General features: G+C 38.2%; 1 protein-coding gene across 6 annotated transcripts in view; it reads left to right on the forward strand.

The window, feature by feature from the left end:
- LYST (lysosomal trafficking regulator) overlaps window positions 1–22,687 on the forward strand; it is a 295,950-nt gene that overhangs the window by 193,056 nt on the left and 80,207 nt on the right. For 5 of the 6 annotated variants that reach the window (XM_033936373.1, XM_033936368.1, XM_033936370.1 and 2 more), the window contains exons 27-34: window positions 495–647; window positions 6,322–6,483; window positions 9,372–9,563; window positions 10,929–11,104; window positions 11,367–11,573; window positions 11,770–11,946; window positions 16,743–16,819; window positions 17,649–17,837. In XM_033936373.1, the coding sequence (XP_033792264.1) occupies window positions 495–647; window positions 6,322–6,483; window positions 9,372–9,563; window positions 10,929–11,104; window positions 11,367–11,573; window positions 11,770–11,946; window positions 16,743–16,819; window positions 17,649–17,837 (1,333 nt within the window). The remainder of the gene's footprint in view (window positions 1–494; window positions 648–6,321; window positions 6,484–9,371; window positions 9,564–10,928; window positions 11,105–11,366; window positions 11,574–11,769; window positions 11,947–16,742; window positions 16,820–17,648; window positions 17,838–22,687) is intronic. The other variant, XM_033936371.1, reaches the window with a different exon arrangement.

Raw genomic sequence — 22,687 nt, forward strand, 5'->3', positions numbered from 1 at the left:
TAAGGCCAGTACTGGTCTGTGTCTGTATATGGCCGTTTGGTGGAGGATGGGCTGGGAGGGTGTAGATGGGCTGGAGTAAGTCTTAACAGAGATTTCGGCAGTTGGAACCCAAGCACAGTACAGGGTAGAGCTTTGGATTCTTGCCCAGAAATAGCTAAGAAGAAAAAAATAAAAAAATTTAAATTGAATCAGGTTGGGCAGACTGGATGGACCATTCGGGTCTTTATCTGCCGTCATCTACTATGTTACTATGTATGCACAATAGTATATAATTTTTAGATCTTGCACAAAATGTGTATATGATTAGAAATTTAATAAAAATGAATACAAATTTAAAATGTATGATTATGGGAAGTTAATAGAACATACACAAACGCCTGCATGATTTCATCATAGTATTAGTTTGATACATTCTGTATATGCTTCTTTGGATTTATTAAAATTGAAGCAATCATGAAAAATACTGTTTGTTTTTTTTCCCTGTTGTCCTACAGATATGGCTATTGCACTACAATTCCGAGTTCTCCAAGCAGCTATAGACTTTATAAAAACTACGGCAAATCAGGATTCTCAAAACCTTACTTGCTCCATCCATTTATCTTCCACCCATCACCATGCAATACACCAAAAACGTAAAAGTATTGCTGGTATGTAGTGATATGAAATTTGTTTATATACTGTAAGAAATGTTAAGACTCATTAGCCTTATGAACTCATTCTATGAGGTAGTATTATATCTTATGAAATACTGTAAATCTGAAACTAGTTGGCCAATTTGTAATATACTGTAGGTACATAAAGAGAATACTGAGAAATATAAATTATTCTATACACTAAACCAGTGTCTCACAAACTTTGCAAAGCTGTAGCACACTAAACTAGTGGCTGCAGCTGAAGGGCAGCCAGAAGTGCGCAGACATTGACGTGATGACATCATGCACATGTGTGAAGGCTCTGAGCCACCAGTGGGGGGTGCTGGAAGGGAAGAGACATGGGGAGGAGCTGGCGCCGGCTGACTGCCTACAGGATGTGCCTCTCACTGTGCCTCTCCCCTTCTAAGCATGGTACTGTGCCTTACCAAGTATTTATGTTTATTGAAAGCTTCTATACCGCTACTAATAACTGGGGAGTCAATTCAGAGTGGTTTACATGAGCCTCTGTAATGGTGTTACAATACATGAGCTTCTGTAAAGGTGTTACAATACAGAGTTAGCCTTTTTTGAGATGGTTTTCAATACAGACACATAAATCAATCATCCTATGTATATGTACACATTTATACCATAGTCAATCATCCTACATATATACACATATAATACTAGTGTCGTGTATTATGTTCATACAAAATCCTACTTATTTGCACACATAATACCTGTATCGTGTTCTATGTTGAGCCTCTAATGGGGACTAGCCAGCAATCTCCTCTATGTTGCTTTATTAGTTAAAATAGTCTGTGAAGAGGATGGTCTTTATCCCTTTCTTGAACTTTCCGGTGTCCTATTCTAGTTTTAATTCCTTTGAAAGGGAGTTCCACCATTTTGGAGCCATCACTGAGAATATTCTTGTCCTAACACTTTTTTATTTGATGTCTCTGAAGGAGGGTATTTCCAACAAGTATTTTTGGCTTGCATGCAGGGTGCGTGCTGGTATATGGTAATGCAGTCTGGCTGCTAGATATTGCAATTCTGAGAGATGAATGCTTTTGTGTATCAGCAACAAGATCTTGAATTTCACCCTGCTTTCAATCAGGAGCCAGTGTAACTCTTTCAGTAGCGGGGTAGCACTCATCTGCCTTGATCATCTGCCTTGATTTTCCCAGTAGAAATATTGGCTCTGCATTTTGTACCATTTGAATCTGCCTGATCATGTACTTCGAAACGCCCAGCAGGATTGCATTGCAGTAGTCAGAATGAGGTTCCTCGATGCATAGTATGTGTCAAAACACCGAAGACTACTCTCCTTCCATCCAGCTGATGTCTCCTCTTAGATGTGCCTCAACATTGGGGTCTCCCATGCCCCAATATGTAGTATAGTAGACTGCTTCTGGTCTCTTCTGGTACTGGAACAATCTCTCCAGGAGGAGATTTGGGCTATGCTCTTACAAGAGCTTTCAGGGTTGCTGCAGATATTGTCTTCACAGGCATTAATGGCTTCCATGCTTGCCTCAGCCCAGCCTGAGGATAAGTCAAAGCGTCAATTGAGGACAAGGTCACACACCCCTGCTTGACATCAAGCACTAGGATTGGCAAAGACCCACTTGATTCATGCATCATCATCAGTGGAGGAGTTATCTTCTGGATCAGACCATTGGCCTACACCTTGACACAAGGTCAGCGCTCCTTTCAATGCACACTTCCTGATTCACGTAGTAAATATAGGTTTTTAGAACACACACTAAAAGTTGCTATTTGCCTTTTTAAAAGCTTATATGGTTTTCTATATGGATTGCAAAAATTACCATTTACCTTTACCTTTTTGAAGGCTCTTTTGATGATTTAATGGTTGATCCCTGAAAGTAATTTCTGTTGCTGAAACTAGGATCTTTGTTGGGTCTCAATGTTGGGACCCAAAGGAAGGGTCTCATCGTATTTGATTTAGGCATCTTCAAGAATTGGAAAGCCTCTTTAAAGACATATCTGGAAAACCATCTCAACTGCCCTTTTTTGTTATTTGCTTATATTATCTATCTATAGGACTTCAGACCTCTTTGTTATTTTTTTGCTGTTTCAGATATCTCCAACCATTCAGACAAGGATTTGCGAGAATACTCGGCAATAAGAATCCTATGGTATACCTTCTGATATTTCCTGTCCTCCTCGACAATGCCAGATTCCGTCAGAGAATATATCTTTTACTGATTTTGTGAAGAAGATGGGTCAGGCATTGCTCTTAAAATGGAAACAGAGGAGGACTCTTGCTCTGAACTATTTGAACTCCTTGATTTTGAGGCACCACTAGACAAATGCAATAAGGTACCTTTGCATAGGGTCATAAAAGAAGCTTTATTTAAGAACTTGGAGAATCCCCCGACAGTCCAGGTAGTTCCTAAAAAGACAGACACAATGTATAGAATTCAAAACTATCCAAGCTTTGACAGAACTCAGCTTCAACATCATTCATTAGTTGTGGAATCTGCATGCAGCTTTTAATTTGTATCACCATAATTACTTAAGTAAACCACTGTGAACTTCATGGAGGTATTGGCGGTATACAAATAAAAATTGTATTGTATTGTATGATCTTACACGTCTGCTTCTTTGGGCAGAGAAACCAGGACATTGAACTCTTTTTGACAAACACATTCTCCAATCAGTAGAATTATGGACTACCAATTCTACACATCCATTTATTTTAAATCCTTAAACAATTGTCAGAATTTGAGGAATTCCTCTCTCTAGACAAACTGGAACAACTTCAGCAATTATCTAAGAACTTGTTTACTAAGAGAAAGGAAATGACTAGAGGAACTTTTGATGCGTTTGATGTTTTTTCCCAAACATCTGCAATGGCAATTGCAATGTGCTACTTGGTCAGGCTTAGAGTATCTGATTTGGAAACTTCAGTTCAAAGTTTAAAAACACCTTTCCAATGTTCCTTGTTCCAATGTTTATCTCCTATTTAGAGATATAAATTGAGGAGGTTTTAGATAAGATTCACACAGATACTGTGACCATTTTATCTAAACCACAAAACCTCTCAATCTTCTTCATTGTCTAGAACAGTGTTCTTCAACCACCGATCCATGGACCAGTGCTGGTCCACAGAAATTTCCTGCCGGTCCACAGGACCAGCACGTGCATCAGGCCCAAAAAGGTGTTCTTCAACCGCCGTTCCACGGTGCGATCGATGCGGTGTTATCTTCGAGCCAGCTCCCTCTTCCTAACTGATTCAGTGCACAAAGCCACGGGCAGTGGCTCCTATGGGGATCCTGTGCCTGAACCGGAAGCCTTCTCTCTCACGTTGCAACATCAGAGGGAAGGCTTCCAGATGAGGCACGGGACGTGCAAGGTGCAATTAGAACTATTATGGGGGTGGGGGTCTGGGCTGGAGATTGGGTAGAGATGGGCGGGGTCTGGCCCACGACTTAGCCCCGTGTTCTTCAACCGCCGGTCCACGGACCGATGTAGATCCACAAAATAATTCTTTTATTTCTGCCGGTCCATAGGTGTAAAAAGGTTGAAAAACACTGGTCTAGAATATATTCTGCTTCATCTAGACGTTCATATTACTAGAACACCAAAAGGCATTATCAGCCATCTTCATCATCTTCTAGGCCTCCTGCTTAATGACCTTGTGCAAGGCAACAAAGGACACAGAAATCACAACCTCAATCTCAGTTCAAACAACAATCCTACTTTTGACTCCTTTCTAAAGAGTATAGTCAGTGTTTCCCTGCAGATTAATCTATTTCCATCATTCAATTTCATTTAATTAGGTATTTATATACCACCTATCAAAGTTATCTAAGCAGTTTACAATCAGGTACTTAAGCATTTTCCCTTTCTGTCCCAGTGGGCTATGGAGACTTGAGTGACTTGCCCAGGGTCACATGGAGCAGCATATGGTTTGAACCTACAACCTCAAAGTTCTGAGGCTATAGCTCTAACCACTAGGCCATTCCTTCCTCCAATGGATCATTGGGTGCTTCGAGTCATCACTCAGGGTTACACCTTACGCTTGATCAGAAAACCTCCAAACCACTCACCAAGAGAGTCTCCTTGCAGCTCCCTTCAGAAGATCCTCCTTCACCATGAATTCTTGGCCCTTCTTCAGCTAAACGCAATACAACCTATTCCTCTGCAGGTGAGTGGCCGGGGATTCTATTAAAGTATTTCCTCTTACCAAAAAAGACTGGAGGCCTTCCAGGACCTCAACATACAGTATATTTGTTGAAGGAGAGAAGTTTCACATGGCCACTGGGAACCCTTCTAACTCACCTGGATTTGCTGTCTGAATCTAACAGGCATACACTCGCATATCCTATTCTATCTGCTCACAGAAAGTATTTTTGCTTTCTCATTGGATCTCAACATTTCCAATACAAAGTCTTGCTCTTCAGACTGACTTCAGCCTCTCGTGTCTTTACAAAATGCCTAGTAGTAGTGGTGGCAGTCCTACGCACATGGAGGTTTAATGTATTTCCCTACAAACAGCTCAGCATGCTATCAATTCGATTGCTTGAGCTACTTGGCTTTGCCGTCAGCTACCAAAAGTCACATCCGCATCCTTCTAAGACGCTGGAGTTCATAGGGGCTGTCCTGGATACTACTCAGGGTTGAGCTTTTCTACCAAAGCAGAGAGTGGACAACCGTATTCATCTGTGTTAAGCAGTCTCCTCCCTTTGACACACTTCTGCATGTCAGCTGTTATGCTTTCTCAGCCACATGGCGTCTGCGATGCACATCACTCCTTTGGCTCGTCTTCACCTCAGAGCTACTACTACTATTATTTAAGAGCGCTTCTAGATGTATGCAGCGCTGTACAATCACGAAGGAGGCAGTCCCTGCTCAAAAGAGTCTGCAATCTAAACAGACGTGATAGACAAAACAGGATGTCAGGATGGAGGATACAGTTAGGGAGAGATGTTTAATTTGCTGGCTAGGGTGGTGAGCAGTGGGGAATAGGGTTATGAATTGAAGACTATTTCAAAAAGGTGGGTTTTCAATCTACTTTTAAACAAGGGGAAGGGAAGGGGTGTGATGGATGAACTCAGGTCGCTTATTCCAGGCATACAGGGCAGCTAGATGAAAGGAATGAAGTCAGGAATGGAAGAGAAGGATACAGATAAATCCAGCTTATTTGAGGAACAAAGTTCTCAGGGAGGCGTATGAGGAGAGATACTGAAGGGCTGTGGCATGACCTGGATGACACAATTCCTATTTCAGTGTCCAGTGCAAAATAGGTCTTTTTAAACTTCTGTTTTCCTTAATCAACAAGACAAAATACAGAAAACAATTGTTGACATCAGATATAAATACACATCTCCTACTTTGAGGGAAAAGATTTCCTTTTTTGCCTCTGTTCTATTTTCACTCTTAATGCATTTCTACTATCAGTGTCAACAAATATCAGAATATTGGAAGAAATGAGGTTTAAACATGCATAATCATGGGAATTCTTAGCTGTAATATAGTATGAGTATATTGGAATCATATTGTACAGTGCACATAAAGATATCATTTTGGTATGTAACTATATTCCTCTATGGAAAGATAAACTAGGGTTTTTTGTATATGTAAACAGTATGTTCAATGGCATTAAAAATATTTGAAAATATTTGTAAGAAACTCAGCTCATTTATTTTAATTGTTTAAAACCAAGGTTCTGTTGCAATGAAAGATTCCATTATTCCAAGAATGCCAAGGCAACACTTTTGTTCCTATGGTCAACTTCCGATGCTCTCTACCTTCAGTGCGTTTAGTGAGAAATCATCTCTCCAGTCTCCTACTGGATCTGCTTCATATATGCCCCCTACAGGACCAGGTGCAGTAATGGTAGCAGCAGAAAACATTTTGAATGAAATGTTTTCCTGGGTTTAGATAGAAGTGATGCATGGCTCAAACTAAAATGTAATAATACTGTTTTGGGTTAAGATTTCTAGGTCCTGCTTACCTATCTGACTCTAATCCATTGTTGCCATTTATTTGTGGAAGATATATCAATCTCTTAACAGTGACTGGCAAATCTCTTAATGGCAAATCTCTCTAGCAATCTTTTATCATTGAATGGCAAATGTTTCAAGATTGTGTGTAATACAACATTTTTTATTTAGTAGGCACAGATGTTATGGGTAAACGAAAATTTGAACTGTGAAGGCTAGCTTTCACATACTTCCAAAATATGCAGATTTAATTGTCCAGTTTGGTGTTTATGAATGTATGTAGTCTAGAATAACTGGTCAAATAAGCCATTATTTTAATTGTAGTTACCTTTGGAAGATTCTTTAATATTACACACAATTTTTACTCATATTCAAATAAATTGCTTCTTTCATTATGACTGTTTTAAAGCAGGAGCATAATCAGACAGCCGATTTTGGGTGGGCCTGAGCCCAAGACAGGTGGATAAGAAATTTGTGAACCCCCTCCCCCCTGCTCTGCTGCTCTGTGTACTCTCTCTGCTTTCTCTCTCACACCCACAAATCCAAAATAAATACCTGAGCTGGTGAGGAACCCCAGATCCTGTCAGCTGAAAATTTCTTTCTCCTTGGACAACCAGCCGCGCTGAATGGCCCGTGCTGCTCCTGATGAAATTTCTCCAAGTGTATTCTGACTGCAATGAATAATTGCTAGTGCTCACTACACTTCTCCCTCTGTATCACGGATTCGATTATTCACGTTTTTTATCTTGCTGGCTCCTCCCCCCAAATTATGTCAGCTTGCATAGAGAAATCACTGATTCCCAGCCCTTTCTTCACCGTGTTTTGCCTCTCCTTTAGGAACAGGTCAGGTCTCCCACCATGTTATTTGCGGTTTCACCATATTCACAATGTTTTTTAATAGAAAACAGTGAATTACATATGAAAAAAATTATTCACGGTTTTTCTGTATTTGCAGTTCTGTTAATCCCCTATCACAGCGAATACGGAGGGAGAAATGTATTCAACTTTCAAAAAAGTTCTCCCCTAGATAACAATTAACAACTCGTTTCGCTGGAAATAGCTCCAAATATTACAAAATGCAAAATTAGCAGTATTTATCTCTAAATACATATGAGTGAATGATTTTCAATCGTCCATGGTAGAAAAGTCAAGGCTCTACGGAAATCTATTTCAGAGGCCAAGCCACCTTCCTCAAGAGCAAAAGACCACAAATTTATCAGACTTGGCCTCCTGTGGTTTAGGCAGAACAGTGGCTCCTGCTTTCATTAAGGAGTGTCTTAATTTTCCATCTTCCCTTACCCCCCATTTTACTAAACCATGATAGCTGAATGCTCCACGCTGCTCCCAACACTCATAGAGATCCTATGAGCATTGGTAGCAATGTGGAGCATTCAGCGCGGCTCCCTGTGCTAATAACCGCTATTGCGGTTTAGTAAAAAGGGGGGAAGGGGTTATTGAATTAAACATCCTTAATAGATAAGAGTCAATAAGCTTTAAATCTATTATTACATTTTGAGTAGCCTTCCCTTCATTTAACTTTTTAAATGCCTTTATAATCTTCAGAGTAGTGATCTTTGGAGGTATGGGGAGGGTAGGCATAGGTTGGGAAGAGACAGTTCTTTCCATTTTCACTTTTTGGAAAAATGTTTTGAATATGTGTTCAGACATGCTAGTAGTGAAATTTTGGTGTAATCTTCTTTGCTATTTTTAGACCAGTATTTTAAAATGAAATTTTTGGTTCCAATAAAATTTCAAATAGAAACAAATTTATTTAATAAACTAAACTAAACTTGCATACTTTTGCTCAATAGTAATATAGGTATTTTAAGCAACTTCAATGCCATAGACTTCATAATTTCTTCTTCCGCAGTGGAGCCAGCTTGTTTATATAAATCCCCATAGAGTCTTTTTTAAACAGTTCTTAATGTCTTTATAGTTTTGAGTCATCCTTCCTGTTTTCTCTAATTTTCAATACTATCAAGTTTTAGCTTTTGGCTTATTAGATAACAACTTGCTAGTCTTCATTCCTTCCTCAAAGAATCATCGCTTGGCCAAGTCCAAATAATGCATAAGTTGTTCTGCTTATAGAGCATTTAACTCCGTTCTAACTGAACTTGACTTTTTACATAGCCTTGATGAAAGCATCTCTTTCTGCACCTTCTCTACTGCTCTTTATTTATTTATTATGTTTGTTTGTGTATAAGTTCCTCTTCTCTTCCTTTTATTGTGATTCAAGTGAAATTACAGACCCACAAATTAAAACTTGCATACCTTTCCATAATCCAGCTGGATCCATTGCTCCATTGTCTTTTATCCTGAATTACTTCCAACAGATCCCATTAATTTCCAACAAACTCTAATTCAGCCACCAGAACTGCCGTAGTCCATTATCCAGCTCCAATCCACCTGCACCCAAACTCAGATGTGATCTGATTAGCTCTGATATCAAACCCTTTCTGTTTGCTTGATGTTTTGTTGTGATCAGGTCCAAAATGGTCATGAAAGTGATGAAATTTCAAAAATTTTAATCCTCTTCCTCAAATAATGAAACAAACTAGAATGGAGTAAGGATATGTTGAAATGATTAATAGATTTATTTAATAAATTACCAATCACATTTCCTTTCTCATCCCCCGATTCTAAATATTTAAGCCTAGAATATTTTTTTTCTTTCTCTCTAGTAATCATCATTACGAAAATAAATTGTTAACCTGCTGGTATGTTGTATGTAAATGATCAATACTGAAATTGTTTTATTCTGTGCTTGAAGGTCCTCGCAGATTTTCTTTTGCTCAGGCTGATACACTGCTGATGAGAATGCGTTCAGTGGCAAATGATGAACTTACAATGATGATGAAGCGGCGAATGAGCCAGGAGAATCCTATAAGAGCTACTGAGACTGAATTTGTACAGAGGCTGCAGAGACTTACTGTTTTATCAGTAAATAGGTTAATTTACCAAGGTAGGAGCAAAAGATTTAAATGTTATATTATTTTGAGACAGGCTTTTATGCAAAGAGAGCACTTTGTTTTTATGAAAAGTTTCATTCTTGTATTTTAATACAAGGGAAGTTTTCAAATCATCTACAATTGCAAAGTATAGGAAATGGCTGCCTTGAGCTCCCATAGTCTCTTGAGACTACGACAGGAGCTCAAGGCAGCCATTTCCTATGAGCAATCTGCATGGGGCAGGAGCGTGGGAAGATCGCTCCTGCCCTGAAAACCCGCTAGACCACCAGGTAAGGCTTAAGGGGGGGGGGGGGGCTTAAAATAGCCGGGGGGAAGCGGGGGTTAGGGGCAGAACCGGCCCGAATATTATTCGCTGGCCGGTTCTGCCCCTAACCCCCGTGGATACGGAGGGAGAATTGTATATACTTCTACTTCCATCTAAAATCTGATATAATTGACTGGTAGCAATTGTTTCACTTTTATAGTTCAATTTCTTTCTGATTCTCTGAAGTAAAACTAAGACTATTTGAACAAAAACAGCCAAACCTCAAACCCATAGAAGAGAAATTATGCAATAAAAATGAGTAATTTTGGGATTTGATTAAATGGCTGTAACAAATATTATATCCCCGTGCAGCAGGAGATGCTAATCAAATGCTTCCATAGCTTTTCAGTGATTTTGGTTACTCTGGCATGTTAGTTGGACTGAGCTTTGTTTTATCCCAGACCTGTCATCTGTGAACATAAACGCCACAGTGACCCCTGATGCAGGCGTTCCTCAGACGCCGAAACACAGTGCTGTGTCGGGTCCACAGCTTCTGCTTGTGTCCTTTTCTGAAATAAACAGGTTGGTCTTACATCAGTGATCTTCAGTGGAGTGTTCATTGTCTGTTCCCACTTCCTTTTGTGCTGAACTACAGTTCCCAGCATGCACTGGGCTATGGAGCTCAGTGCTGAGTCACAGGCGGGATTCAAAGGAAAGAGGTATTTCTACCCAAGCTGGGTTTATTCTAGAGAGGTCCCCGAGAGAGAGAGAGGAACTCTCAAGTTTTCCCTAGAGATAGGTGGAGGCAGGTCTTGGGAAAACAGACTGATGCCTGCAGGAGTTTGGCTGAGGTAAGCCAAATTCATTCTCTTTTGTGTGAGGCAAATGATGATAAATAAAAATTCTCTTTATATGCAATGGTTTCTTGGCTGTATATGTGTTGACCTCTCTGGGCAAGTCAGGCTAGCCAGCCAAATCAGGCTAGTCTCCCACAATAGCAAACATAATTTAGCTTAGTCACTGTAACATTGATTTTCTGTAACTAAATACTGTAGTATATTTGTTTACTCTATGGATGCCATTCTAAGAGTTTTCATATTCTCTTTTTTTAAAGACTTAAATGAAGATTGTCTTGATGTGCTAAGTGGACCAGAGTCTACAATCCAAAACAGGTTCTCAGTATTCCAGTCTGAAACTTTTGAAGAAGTTCAACAAGATTTGCCTAACATCATGAAAACCTTTAAAAAGGAAATGTTCAGAACCATGGTTGAAGGCATTAGAATATACCTTGTGAGTCATTAGATTAAATGTTTTTAGAAATTTCTTATTAAACCATGGCATAAATAAACCAATACAATATAAATGAAAAGATGGCAATAAAAATACAATACATACATAAAACAACCTAACATGCATTATATAGTTCAGCACCCATTATATGTGATAGGCCCTGCAGAAAATTATACATTAACATCTAGTAAATGGCTACCTGCTTCTGCAGAAGAACTTATTCAGTGAAGCTTTGTTAAACAAAAATTATTCTTTTTCTTAGAGTACAGGAAGAAATAGCAGTCCTAGGCAACAATGGAAAACCATACTCTGGTCCTGCAAAGATACTTTCAGAGGACAGCTGGGACGACTGCTTGTGCATATTTTAAATCCAGATCAACAACTACAAGACAGAAAGCAAGCATTAGACATTGTGCATGAACCAAAGTATCAAGATATAATAAGAGAATGTCTTAATCCAAGTTTGCAAGTAAGTATTTTATGTCTCTTGGATTTCATGGATTTGGTCTAAGAAACCTTTTCCTGCTATTCTCCAAAGTTAATATGCCATGTTGTGCTTGCAGTGATTTGCTTTTCTGTCTGACTGTTATGTCATGTAATCTTAGACAACATGTTTTTTTTGTTTTAAAGTAAAAATAACATGAGTCTTTTTCTGTTTAAATTAGCATGGGCCCAAATTAGCCTTGTATTTGTACGAATTAATGCATGATCATGAGGAAGAACTGACAGAAGATGAACTTACAGCTGCAGGATTGTTCATGAATGTACTAAAGTTGTCTGGTTACAGATGTATCCCACCCAGTGCCCCCCCAAAGCCAGACCTCATCAGAGCTATCAAAGAGGTATGTAAATATTTTGTTTCTTTTAGTTTCATTTTTATTGGAATTTTTTTAAACATCCTGCAGCATACAACCAACGTAACCTCTGTACCAAATAGTTTCTCGTTAGAGGTGGTGGAGACAGAGACTGTGTCTGAATTCAAGAAAGTGTGGGATAGACACATGGGATCTTTTAGGGAGAGGAGGAGATAGTGGATGCTGCAGATGGTCAGACTGGATGGGCCATTTGACCTTTATCTGCCATCATGTTTCTATGTTTCTCTTCCTTAATCCAGCCTATCCAAATAAATTGTTCCACAACATATGTAGTCTGGGTTTGATAAGAGCCCATTTCCCTGGTCTTACCACCTTCTAGTGTACAGCTGTACCTTTTGTACCCAGCATTCTAAACCTGTTCCTATTCCCACTGCCCCTCTTCAACCCCCCTTTCACCCTATCTAATTCATCTTATTCTCCAAACACCATTTATGATTTGTTCTTTATTTTATGTTATTGCTCTAAGTACACAATTGGTCTTTCCCACTCCTTCACTTCCTCATTATACTTTTCATTCCAGATTTCTCTTAACTTTTCCATCCTTCCAAAATGCTCCAAACAACTCTTCAAACGTTGCAGTGTTGGTGCCTCTTAAGCTTTCAAGTATCCTGCTACATTGAACCTCGCAGCCACTACTCCCATTCTTATTAATCTTTTCTTTTTTTTAAGTAATGGTAATGGGTATTAGCTCCAATACGAGTACCTTGTGATACAGCTTCAGCATCCTCCTAGTTGTATCCCATATTTCTATCACTATTTTCCTGTAGTATTCTCACATTTTGGAGCAGGACCATGAGACATGCCATTAAAATGCTTCTTCCTCAATACCACAGGAGGTGTAGAATTTTGAAGGCATTCTATTTAAGAAATCTGCTTATCAAGTACTTACTTGCTTTCCGAAACACCCTCTTCCATGTTGCCTTGATCCCTAGGTCCTTTTTCCTATGCCTCTATTGCAAATGCAAGCAGTGTCTCACTTCCAGCTCACCACACAGTTGTTTCCCACGTACTCACCTTTATAGGACCCCCAGGGACCCCCGAAGAAGACTTTTTGTCAAAACGCGGACCGTGTTGGGTCCTGTATCCCTAGCAGACAAGGTCCTTTAAGGCTCTTATATGGATGATTTATTTTTATGTGGATGGAATTATTTTATGTGGATGATTTCAGTGTTCTTTTGGAACTTTGACACTTTCAAATAAAGTCCATTTAGGAACATCGTCACTCCACAGAGTTTTTTTGGTTTTCTCTGGATTTTCTTCTTTGTGGATATTTCGGGGTCAATTCCTTTTGTTTTTTCTATGAAGTTAAACCTCTCAAAGTGTCATACAGTTTTGTAATTAACCCCTTCAAGGCTGTCATAGATTTCCACCAGGGCCATAGCAACCTAAAATTGTACCCTCTGTGACTTGCCCACCATGATGTCCCCTTTCACCCCCAAAAGGAGGTAAGGGGGGGGGGTTCTTTGGGAGGGGATTGCAAGCTCTTCAAGGTATGGGATTTCTTCTGTGAGAGGGCTTTCAGTAGGGGGATGGGTGCACGTGCAAGGGATTTAAGTCAGGCTTCCTTAAAATTTTCCTTAAATCTAGGGAGCCAGCAGCTGAAACCTCTCTTGATCCTCCTTCCCCATCACTTTAATATTGTCCTCATGGAGTTTGTTGGGGGGGTGTTGTGTGTGTGTAAGAATCCCCTTCCAGATCAGCAGTAGCTCTTTCAGAAACTGGTATACTAAGGCTCTTTCCCTATTCTGTGTCTGTGGGCAAAGAAACTTTAGTCCCTTAAGGTACCTCTAGTCTAGGGTATATACTTTTCTCCCCCCAAAACCCAAAGTTATTACAAATTTTGTGTATGTGTGCATATTTTCAGTACATAAAACAGAATTTTTATGTATAGCAGTAGGTTTTGTGAAAATGATCTGCCACACTTATGGGTATAATTATGCATGTATTATGCACAAAGTACTGGCAGAGTTAGAATAGTTTTTAATGTGTCATTCTCCAAGTTTCCAAATTTTATTTAAAATTTGATAAAGTGCTTATATAAAATTTTCAAAGCGATGTAAATCAATAAAAATACACAAATAGAAACATATAATATACAGACTTTGAACATCACAAACTGCAAGGTAGGATAAATGGGAAGAACTACAATTTTTATAAGAAAAGAACGAACAATGGGAAAAACATTAGGGATGGGGACGCTGGTAACAAAAAAGGTTTATTCTTAGGGTTAGCTAACAATAATGTTAAAGGATGATGTAAATCTAAAGTTTAAATTAATTTCTGAAGGCATCATTAAAAAGGAAGCCTTTCAGAGAACCCTTAAATCTCCCTAATACTGTCTCCTCTTTTAGATAGGTAAGTGATTCCATTGTTGGGGGGGCTGTTACCGAAAAGATTTCGATTCGCCTTCTCCAGTCATCCTTTAGGCTTTTTTTTTTTTACTATTTTTCTTATACAGAAATATGTATATTTGCATCTTCTCTTTGTGATCTGATCTCTATACTATACCTAAACAGACCCCGTTCCTCTCTTCAAAACAACCCCCAGCAACTCTGCTGCTCCTTTCTCACTTGATTTCTTATTGGCTTTTATTTTTTGTCAAGCATGTAAACTTAATACCTTCACTTTTTTACCTGTCTTTTGTGAAGTGTAGCACAACAAAGAAAAATGGGGAGACCCAATGATCGTGAAACCAAAAGATCAAATACAAAAGAGGTGTGCTAAGTTACGTCTATACCAAAATCACCTCGAAAACTAGCCACTGATATAATGATAAGTAACAAGCCTCAGAGACCTAGAATTCAAGCAGTGTGCTGCTAGAAACATAATCAGGTCAGAATCTCAATCATTGGCTTGTAGCACATAAATATGAGTGCTTTTAATATTTTGAATAATTTTAGTATTTTAAATATTTTTAAATATATTTTTCAAATAGTACTTTGAATTATAGAGTTCTAAAATAGTCAGAATATAAACATTCAGCGATAGTGCATAAACTGAAAAGCAGCACTTATCTTAATGAAATTCGGCACTGCACGAAAGACCCAACGGGGCCACCGTTTCACCTATACCGGCTTCATCAGGGGAAATGCCAAAACAGTGCCTAAAAAGTTGAAAACAATAAATGATTAACTAAAGAATGTTTGAAATAATAACATAATCTTAATACAGTGCTTAAGACAGCAAACTTACGGAACAGGACTTATCCTCAGTTCTAACGTTCTATTCTCAAAATGGTGCCGGCTGGTGTAAACGCCGAGCCATTTAAAGCCCAATTGCAGTGAATTATGTAATGATGTCAAAAACGTAAACGTGACATCTGCAATATAGTTGTATAACATCTACACAGTAATTGTTGAGAAGATTGTTGTATATCCTGATAGGACTGTAATGAATGAAACTTAAAGCATGCTTTTAGTAATTAATGGACCAGTCAATCTTATCGTTTAACCCAATGGGGGGACAAGGAATTTAAGGTAAAAATCCAGTATATTTCCCTTCGTTTGAGAGCTAAAGTCCTGTCACCTCCCCTGTCGTTCTTCCTCACTGTATCGATGATAAATCCCTTCAAGTTATTAAAAGTATGGGAGGCATCAATACAATGTTGAACAAGCGGTTCTTTAATGCTTGCTCTTTTGATGTTAGATTTGTGTTCGGCAAGACATGTTTTGAAGGGTCTTGTTGTCATGCCACATAAATCTTAGGACATGGGCATGTAATAATATACACTACATGATCGGTTTGACAGGTACTGAAGTTCTTAAGTTTATATACTTTTTGATCAGTGTGATTAGTGAATTCTTTAAGCAGTAAAGAGAATTCACAAAAGGAGCAGTGACCACATTTGTGATGACCTGAAGGTAACAGTTGTGTTGTTGATTGCTGGATTTTGTTGTTGTTCAAAATTCTTTAAGGTTTTTATCCCTTGAAAATGCAAATCTAAGTTTTGTTTGTTGAAAAGCGGGAAGAGATTGACTTATGTCCCAATGATTTTTGATAATTTGCATAATTTCAGAACTCAATGTAGAATGCTTTAGAACACAAGTAATGTAATTATCTGCTTGGGAAATGCTTGATTGCTTGTGATCACTCAACAGCAGATCCCTGTTATATTTTGCTCTTCTGTACGCATTCTTGATGATCTTGTTCGGATATCCTCTTTGTTTAAGTTTATGGCTCAGATGTTTAGCTTGTACTTTAAATTCCGATAGATGTGTACAGTTACGTCTGAGCCTGAGCATTTGAGAGAATGGCAAACTGTTTTTAAGATGTCTTGGGTGGCAACTAGAATACTCTAGAAATGTATTCTTGGCCATTGGCTTTTCGTAGGTTTTAGTGATGAAAATGTTATTGACATATATGATCTCACAGTGAAAACAATCCACCGATGAAAACAAAAACTGTGGATACAGATGTTCTGGAGATAATTTATTAAACACTGACATATAAAACCATAAAAATTCAATTAAAAAAGTTCAATGATAAAAAATACTGTGATAAAAATCCAACCGGACCCTACACGGTCCGTGTTTCGGCGAACACGTCATCCTCAGGGGTCCAATGGTTTGCAACCTCACATATAAAGAATTGGATTGAAAACAGTCTATTGTCTTTAAAATGTGAGCAAAGAACACCGCAGACAAGCTGAAGTAGCAAAAAAAATGTTCTTTTTGGCTTTGGTTTCTGCCAAAATTGAGCATATATAAATATAGCATTTAATTTCCTATTATTGATCTCACTGTTCCGTTTTTCATATATTTCAGGAGAAAAAGAAGTATGAAACAGAAGAAAATACTAACAAAGCTGCTTGGGAGAAGACTATTTCAAGTAATCTGCAAAAGTAATAATCCCAATCATCTAAATTAGATTTTTCAGTTAGTTAAAAAAAACAACTCACACTTTTGGAAATTCATTGAGTAGCTTAACATTCAGATTTTGACATTTTTCCCACGTTTGATGATTGCTGAGGAGTTTATAGCATTTCAGAGCTCCCTCTCCAATCATTAATCTAAAGCATATTGAAATTTTAGTGCATTCTTACTTGAAGTGCTTTAAGTTACCTTGCATTTTCATCAGTAAAAACTGTTGATACATAAAAATTTTTAATTTAAATACTACATTAAAATATCCTGATTTTTTAATGGGTAAGCATAGTAAAGAGTGGTATATGGTACATGTTCTATATCTCAAAAAATAGAGCTGATAGGAGAAAGCTCATACCATTTTTGGAATCAGCAGATCAAATATACCCAGAAATAGGTCTAACATTTGAGGCACCAAAATGAGTGTTGGCCAGTGTTATTGAATACCCCTCGTCAATTCTGGGGAAAAGAATTTGAGGTAGCCAGTCTATGAAACTGCAGCTCCATAATTGCTGCATGATAAAATTTGTCTGTTTACATACAAGTGCAAAGGTTGGGTTTTTTTTCCATTGTGATGACTTAAACAAATTCTAAGATTTCTTGTTGCACCTAAAATTTGTTTGCCTTCAGTCAGAAATTTTTTAAGAAATTGCTTTCTCTTTCTGAGAGATTATCAAGGCTTTTGATCTTTTGCCTAACCACAAATAGGATATATTAATGTAAAATGCTAGAAAATCTTGATTTCCAGGAGCATATATTTTTTTACTTATTTTGTAACTTTATTACGCTTTGTTTGTGTGTTTATAGTCTTTTTCAACGCCTTGATACAAAATCAAAGGACATTTCAAAAATAGCGGGCGACATTACCCAAGCGGTATCCTTATCGCAAGGAATGGAGAGAAAGAAAGTAATCCAGCATATCAGAGGAATGTACAAAGTAGATTTAAGTGCCAGCAGACATTGGCAAGAACTTATTCAGCAACTTACACATGATAGGTAAGCATGGTTTACATTAAGTGTTTGGGTGTTCCTGTAGGATTTTAATTTATTTATTTATTCGATTTTCTATACCGTTCTCCCAGGGGACCTCAGAACAGTTTACATGAATTTATTCAGGTACTCAAGCATTTTTCCCTGTCTGGCCTGGCAGACTCACAATCTAGCTACTGTACCTGGGGCAATGGGGGGATTAAGTGACTTGCCCAAGGTCACAATTTGCAGTATGGGTTTGAACCTTAGGGTGCTGAGGCTGTAGCTTTAACCACTGCGCCACACTCGGTAAATTATGAAAACTAAAAGGATATAAATCCCAATATAATCATTTTAAAAATAAAATATGCTGTTCTTCATTAGCACTGCCATAGCAGTGGAAGGTTTCATCCTATTGTCTATGATGATACCCAGATCCTTTTCTTGGTCACTAATCCCCAAGGTGATTCAGGTTATTCTTCTCAATGTGCATCACTTTGCATTTGTCCACATTAAATTTCATCTGCCATTTGGATGCCCAGTCTTCCAATTTCCTAAAATTGCAGGTGGACCTTAAGAAATTGGAAGACTGGGCGTCCAAATGGCAGATGAAATTTAATGTGGACAAATGCAAAGTGATACACATTGGGAAGAATAACCTGAATCACAGTTACCGGATGCTAGGGTCCACCTTGGGGATTAGCGCCCAAGAAAAGGATCTGGATAGCATCGTAGACAATATGATGAAACTTCCGCCCAATGGGCTGCGGTGGCCAAAAAAGCAAACAGGATGCTAAGAATTATTAAAAAAGGGATGATTAACAAGACTAAGAATGTTATAATGCCCCTATATCGCTCCATGGTATGACCTCATCTGGAGTATTGCCTTCAATTCTGGTCTCCTTATCTAAAGAAAGATATAGTGGGGGGGAGGCAAGATGGTGTCGTAGTGGAAGGACGCTCTGAGTTGTCCTTCTGCTAGAAAGTTTTTTTTCTTCTACTTTAATAGCTCTCTGAGCGAAATTTGTTATGCCGAAGAGACGAGGCAGGGTGGCTGCTTCATCCCGACAGCCGGAACCTATCTTAACGAGGCAAGGACTTCTCACGAGCTTCTACAAATCCTCACCTTGTGGCAAAGGAAGCGTCGGCACTAGGAAGCGAGATCTCGCTTAGTCCCGCGGGACCTGCATCTCCCTTACAGCCGTGAGAGAGGGGAACTTTGGCAGCAATGTCGGCAGTGGACTCTCCGCTGCCCCTGGAGCTATTGGGCTTGCCGGCTTCACCAAAACTCATGGTTGAGTGATCTTCAATCAACGGAATTCCAGCGGAGAAAGGGGAATTACCAACATTACAGCCCCTTGTTAGACCTGCTGAGGTTACTTTGGACATTATTTGGACTGCGTTAGATTCCCTTTACAAGTTATGTCTGGGAATCTTTCCTCTTGTTGAGACTCAATCTTTGAGGTTAGAAAAATTTGAAGAGGATTTGAAGTCCCAGAGAGAAAAAGTTAATTCCTTAGAACAGTCGATGCAGGGAATAAAATCTACTACTGGAATTATTTTGCAGGACAAACTTTTTTGATGTTGAGAAAAATAGAAAATCTTGAAAATTATACTAAGAAATTGAACTTAAGACTGTTAAATTTCCCTAAAACACTGACTATGACACCAAAAGAAACTTTTTATAAATTTCTGAAAGAAGTTTTCAAATATCCCGATAATGGACTGCCTCCTCTACATAAAATTTATTTTATGCCAGTTTCTTCAAAAAAGCCTTCCTCTTCTGATTCTGAGGTTATTCCTCAGTTAATGACAGCTGGATATATCAAATATATTGGAGAACTCTCAAGAGGAAGTCATTATGTGTTCATTTCTTCTTGTAACATTTGTATTTCATCAAGATAAAGAAGCACTCTGCCTTTTTTTTTAGGCTGAAGGAATTTCATTTTTTGAATAGTAAAATTTTGATGTTTGCAGATGTATCAAGAACTACACAGATAAGAAGGAAAAGATTCCTGGAAATGAAAGATAGTATGAAAGAATTGGGAGCAAAATTTCAACTGCGATATCCCTGTAAATGTATGATCTATCTGGATCAGAATTCCTATATATTTTATGAGTCCTCCCAGTTACAATTTTTCTTAGAGGGGAAAGGGGTAACAACGCAGATTTCCAAGAGTGAACCTTAGTATGCAAGTCTATATAAAAAATGGGGATGTGTCACTACTTTTCCTAATAACTTTTTGTTTATAATATCATTCTTTCTGATTGTGAAGTTGTCTCTCTCCATAATGAGGACTATTACAAGAGTATTGATGCAGTGTAAGGAACTGTTGATTTATTTGTTTATAATTTCTTTTTATTTTAATGTGTAAGACTCTTGTATCTTTTCAATATGTATTTTATTGACATATGTTCAAAATGATAAATAATAAAAAAAAAAAAAAGAAAGATATAGTGGCGCTAGAAAAGGTTCAAAGAAGAGCAACCGAGATGGTAAAGGGGATAGAACTCCTCTCATATGAGGCAAGACTAAAACGGTTAGGGCTCTTCAGCTTGGAAAAGAGAGATATGATTGAAGTCTACAAAATCCTGAGTGGAATAGAACGGGTACAAGTGAATCGATTTTTCACTTCATCAAAAATTACAAAGACTAGGGGACACTCGATGAAGTTACAAGGAAATACTTTTAAAACCAATAGGAGGAATTTTTTTTTTCACATAGAGAATTATTAAGCTCTGGAACACATTGCCAGAGGATGTGGTAAGAGCGGATAGCATAGCTGGTTTTAAGGAAGGTTTGGACAAATTTCTGGAGGAAAAGTCCATAGTCTGTTATTGAGAAAGACATGGGGGAAGCCACTGCTTGCCCTGCATTGGTAGCATGGAATATTACCACTCCTTGGGTTTTTGCCAGGTACTAGTGACCTGGGTTGGCCACCATGAGAATGGGCTACTGAGCTTGATGGACCCAGAAGGCTATTCTTATGTTTTTATAACTAAAATTAGCTTGAACATTATTTAAGCTCCATTGTTAAAGCAAATTTTGGTGAAATTTATCTGTAAAAGCAAAATTATTGTTTTTATGTGAGCCTCAGGTATAGAAGTATAGCAGAATAGATAGGACATATTAAAAATAGAACAATAATAATATGTGTAGTTTTTTCTGACTCTCTGAAAATTTGGCTTCATATCTTATCTATCATATCTTATCTATCAATAATATGCTTTCTTCTGAGTATAGTAACAGTATTTGGATAGAAGTAAGGTCTTATTTAAATATTTTTTTATGTTAAGTATCAGCCAAAATAATTTATTTCCATTATCATTTTCTTTTTTATACCTTTTCTTTACATCATTCTTGCTTTCTCTCTGTATAGGATTGGGGGTTGCTTAGACATATCCAAATTCCTGTGGCTGTTTTAACTTGTTTTTAAGGATTTAGAAATCTTTGTGTCACTTTTCTTGTCAGACAGATTGTGATTTCTTATAATTTTCATGTCTAATTTTTTTTGCCATTCTTAATTGGGGAGGTTACGGTGACTATTTTGATTTAAGCACAGGTATTTTATGTGTGTATTCAACACCACTATCCCCCCCCTCATTCTATAATCTTGTACGCACAATTTTACAGTTGACCCTACCAATTCTATATATGGTGCCTAAAAAATTGGCACCAATTAGCACAGACCTAAGTGCGATTATGTGAAAGTTTTGTGCACCTGATAGAATCAAGTTTAGCACCAGTGTGTGTCATAACTTTTAGGTGCACCCATTTAGGCTAACTAGAACCAGGCCTAAATGCTTGTGCTTAAGTTATGCGCCAAGTAGTTGGTCAGTCCATAACTTCTAGGAAATTTCATTATCTGCCGCTGGCCACTCCCCCTTTTAGATTTCATTCACTGGGCATGGTGCATAGCGCTTTGTTGAATGCACCTACCAAGTTCTGTATGCAATTTCTACTTGATGGCAGTTATCAATTAATGTGTTAATTGCCAATTATCAGCACCAATTAAACCAATTTATTAAACTGTGCATGCTCATCAGCTACATACGCTAATGTGCACATAAAACCTTAGGCGCTATATACAGAATTTGGGGGTTAGTACGTAAAATTGCCTGGGCAAGTTATAGAATCTTATGTACTTAAGTTAATTGACAAATTAGCTGCTAATTGACACTAATAACTAATTATTGGTAATGATTGGACTTAAATGGTTCCAGTTGGAACTAATTTGCAGTTACATAGCTAACTAGAAACATAACGGCAGATAAAGGCCAAATGGTCCATCCAGTCTTAGAAACATAACGGCAGATAAAGGCCAAATGGCCCATCTAGTCTGCCCATCCGCAGTAACCATTATCTCTTTCTCTCTCCAAAAGATCACATGGCCCTCTTGAATTCAGACAGTCTCGGTATCCACCACCTCTTCCGGGAGACTGTTCCATGCATCTACCACCTTTTACGTACAAAAGTATTTCCTTAGATTACTCCGGAGCCTATCACCTCTTAACTTCATCCTATGCCCTCTCATTGCAGAGTTTCCTTTCAAATGAAAGAGTCTTGACTCATGCACATTTATATTACATAGGTATTTAATTGTCTCTATCATATCTCCCCTTGCCCGCCTTTCCTCCAAAGTATACAGATTGAGATCTTTAAGTCTGTCCCCATACGCCTTATGATGAAGACCACACACCATTTTAGTAGCCTTCCTCTGGACTGACTCCATCCTTTTAATATCTTTTTGAAGATGCAGCTTCCAAAATTGTACACAATATTCTAAATGAGGTATCACCAAAGTCTTATACAGAGGCATCAATACCCCCTTTTTCCTACTGGCCATACCTATGCACCCTAGCATCCTTTTAGCTTT

This window comes from Geotrypetes seraphini, chromosome 3, assembly GCF_902459505.1.
Source record: "Geotrypetes seraphini chromosome 3, aGeoSer1.1, whole genome shotgun sequence".
In the NCBI taxonomy this organism is placed as follows: domain Eukaryota; kingdom Metazoa; phylum Chordata; class Amphibia; order Gymnophiona; family Dermophiidae; genus Geotrypetes; species Geotrypetes seraphini.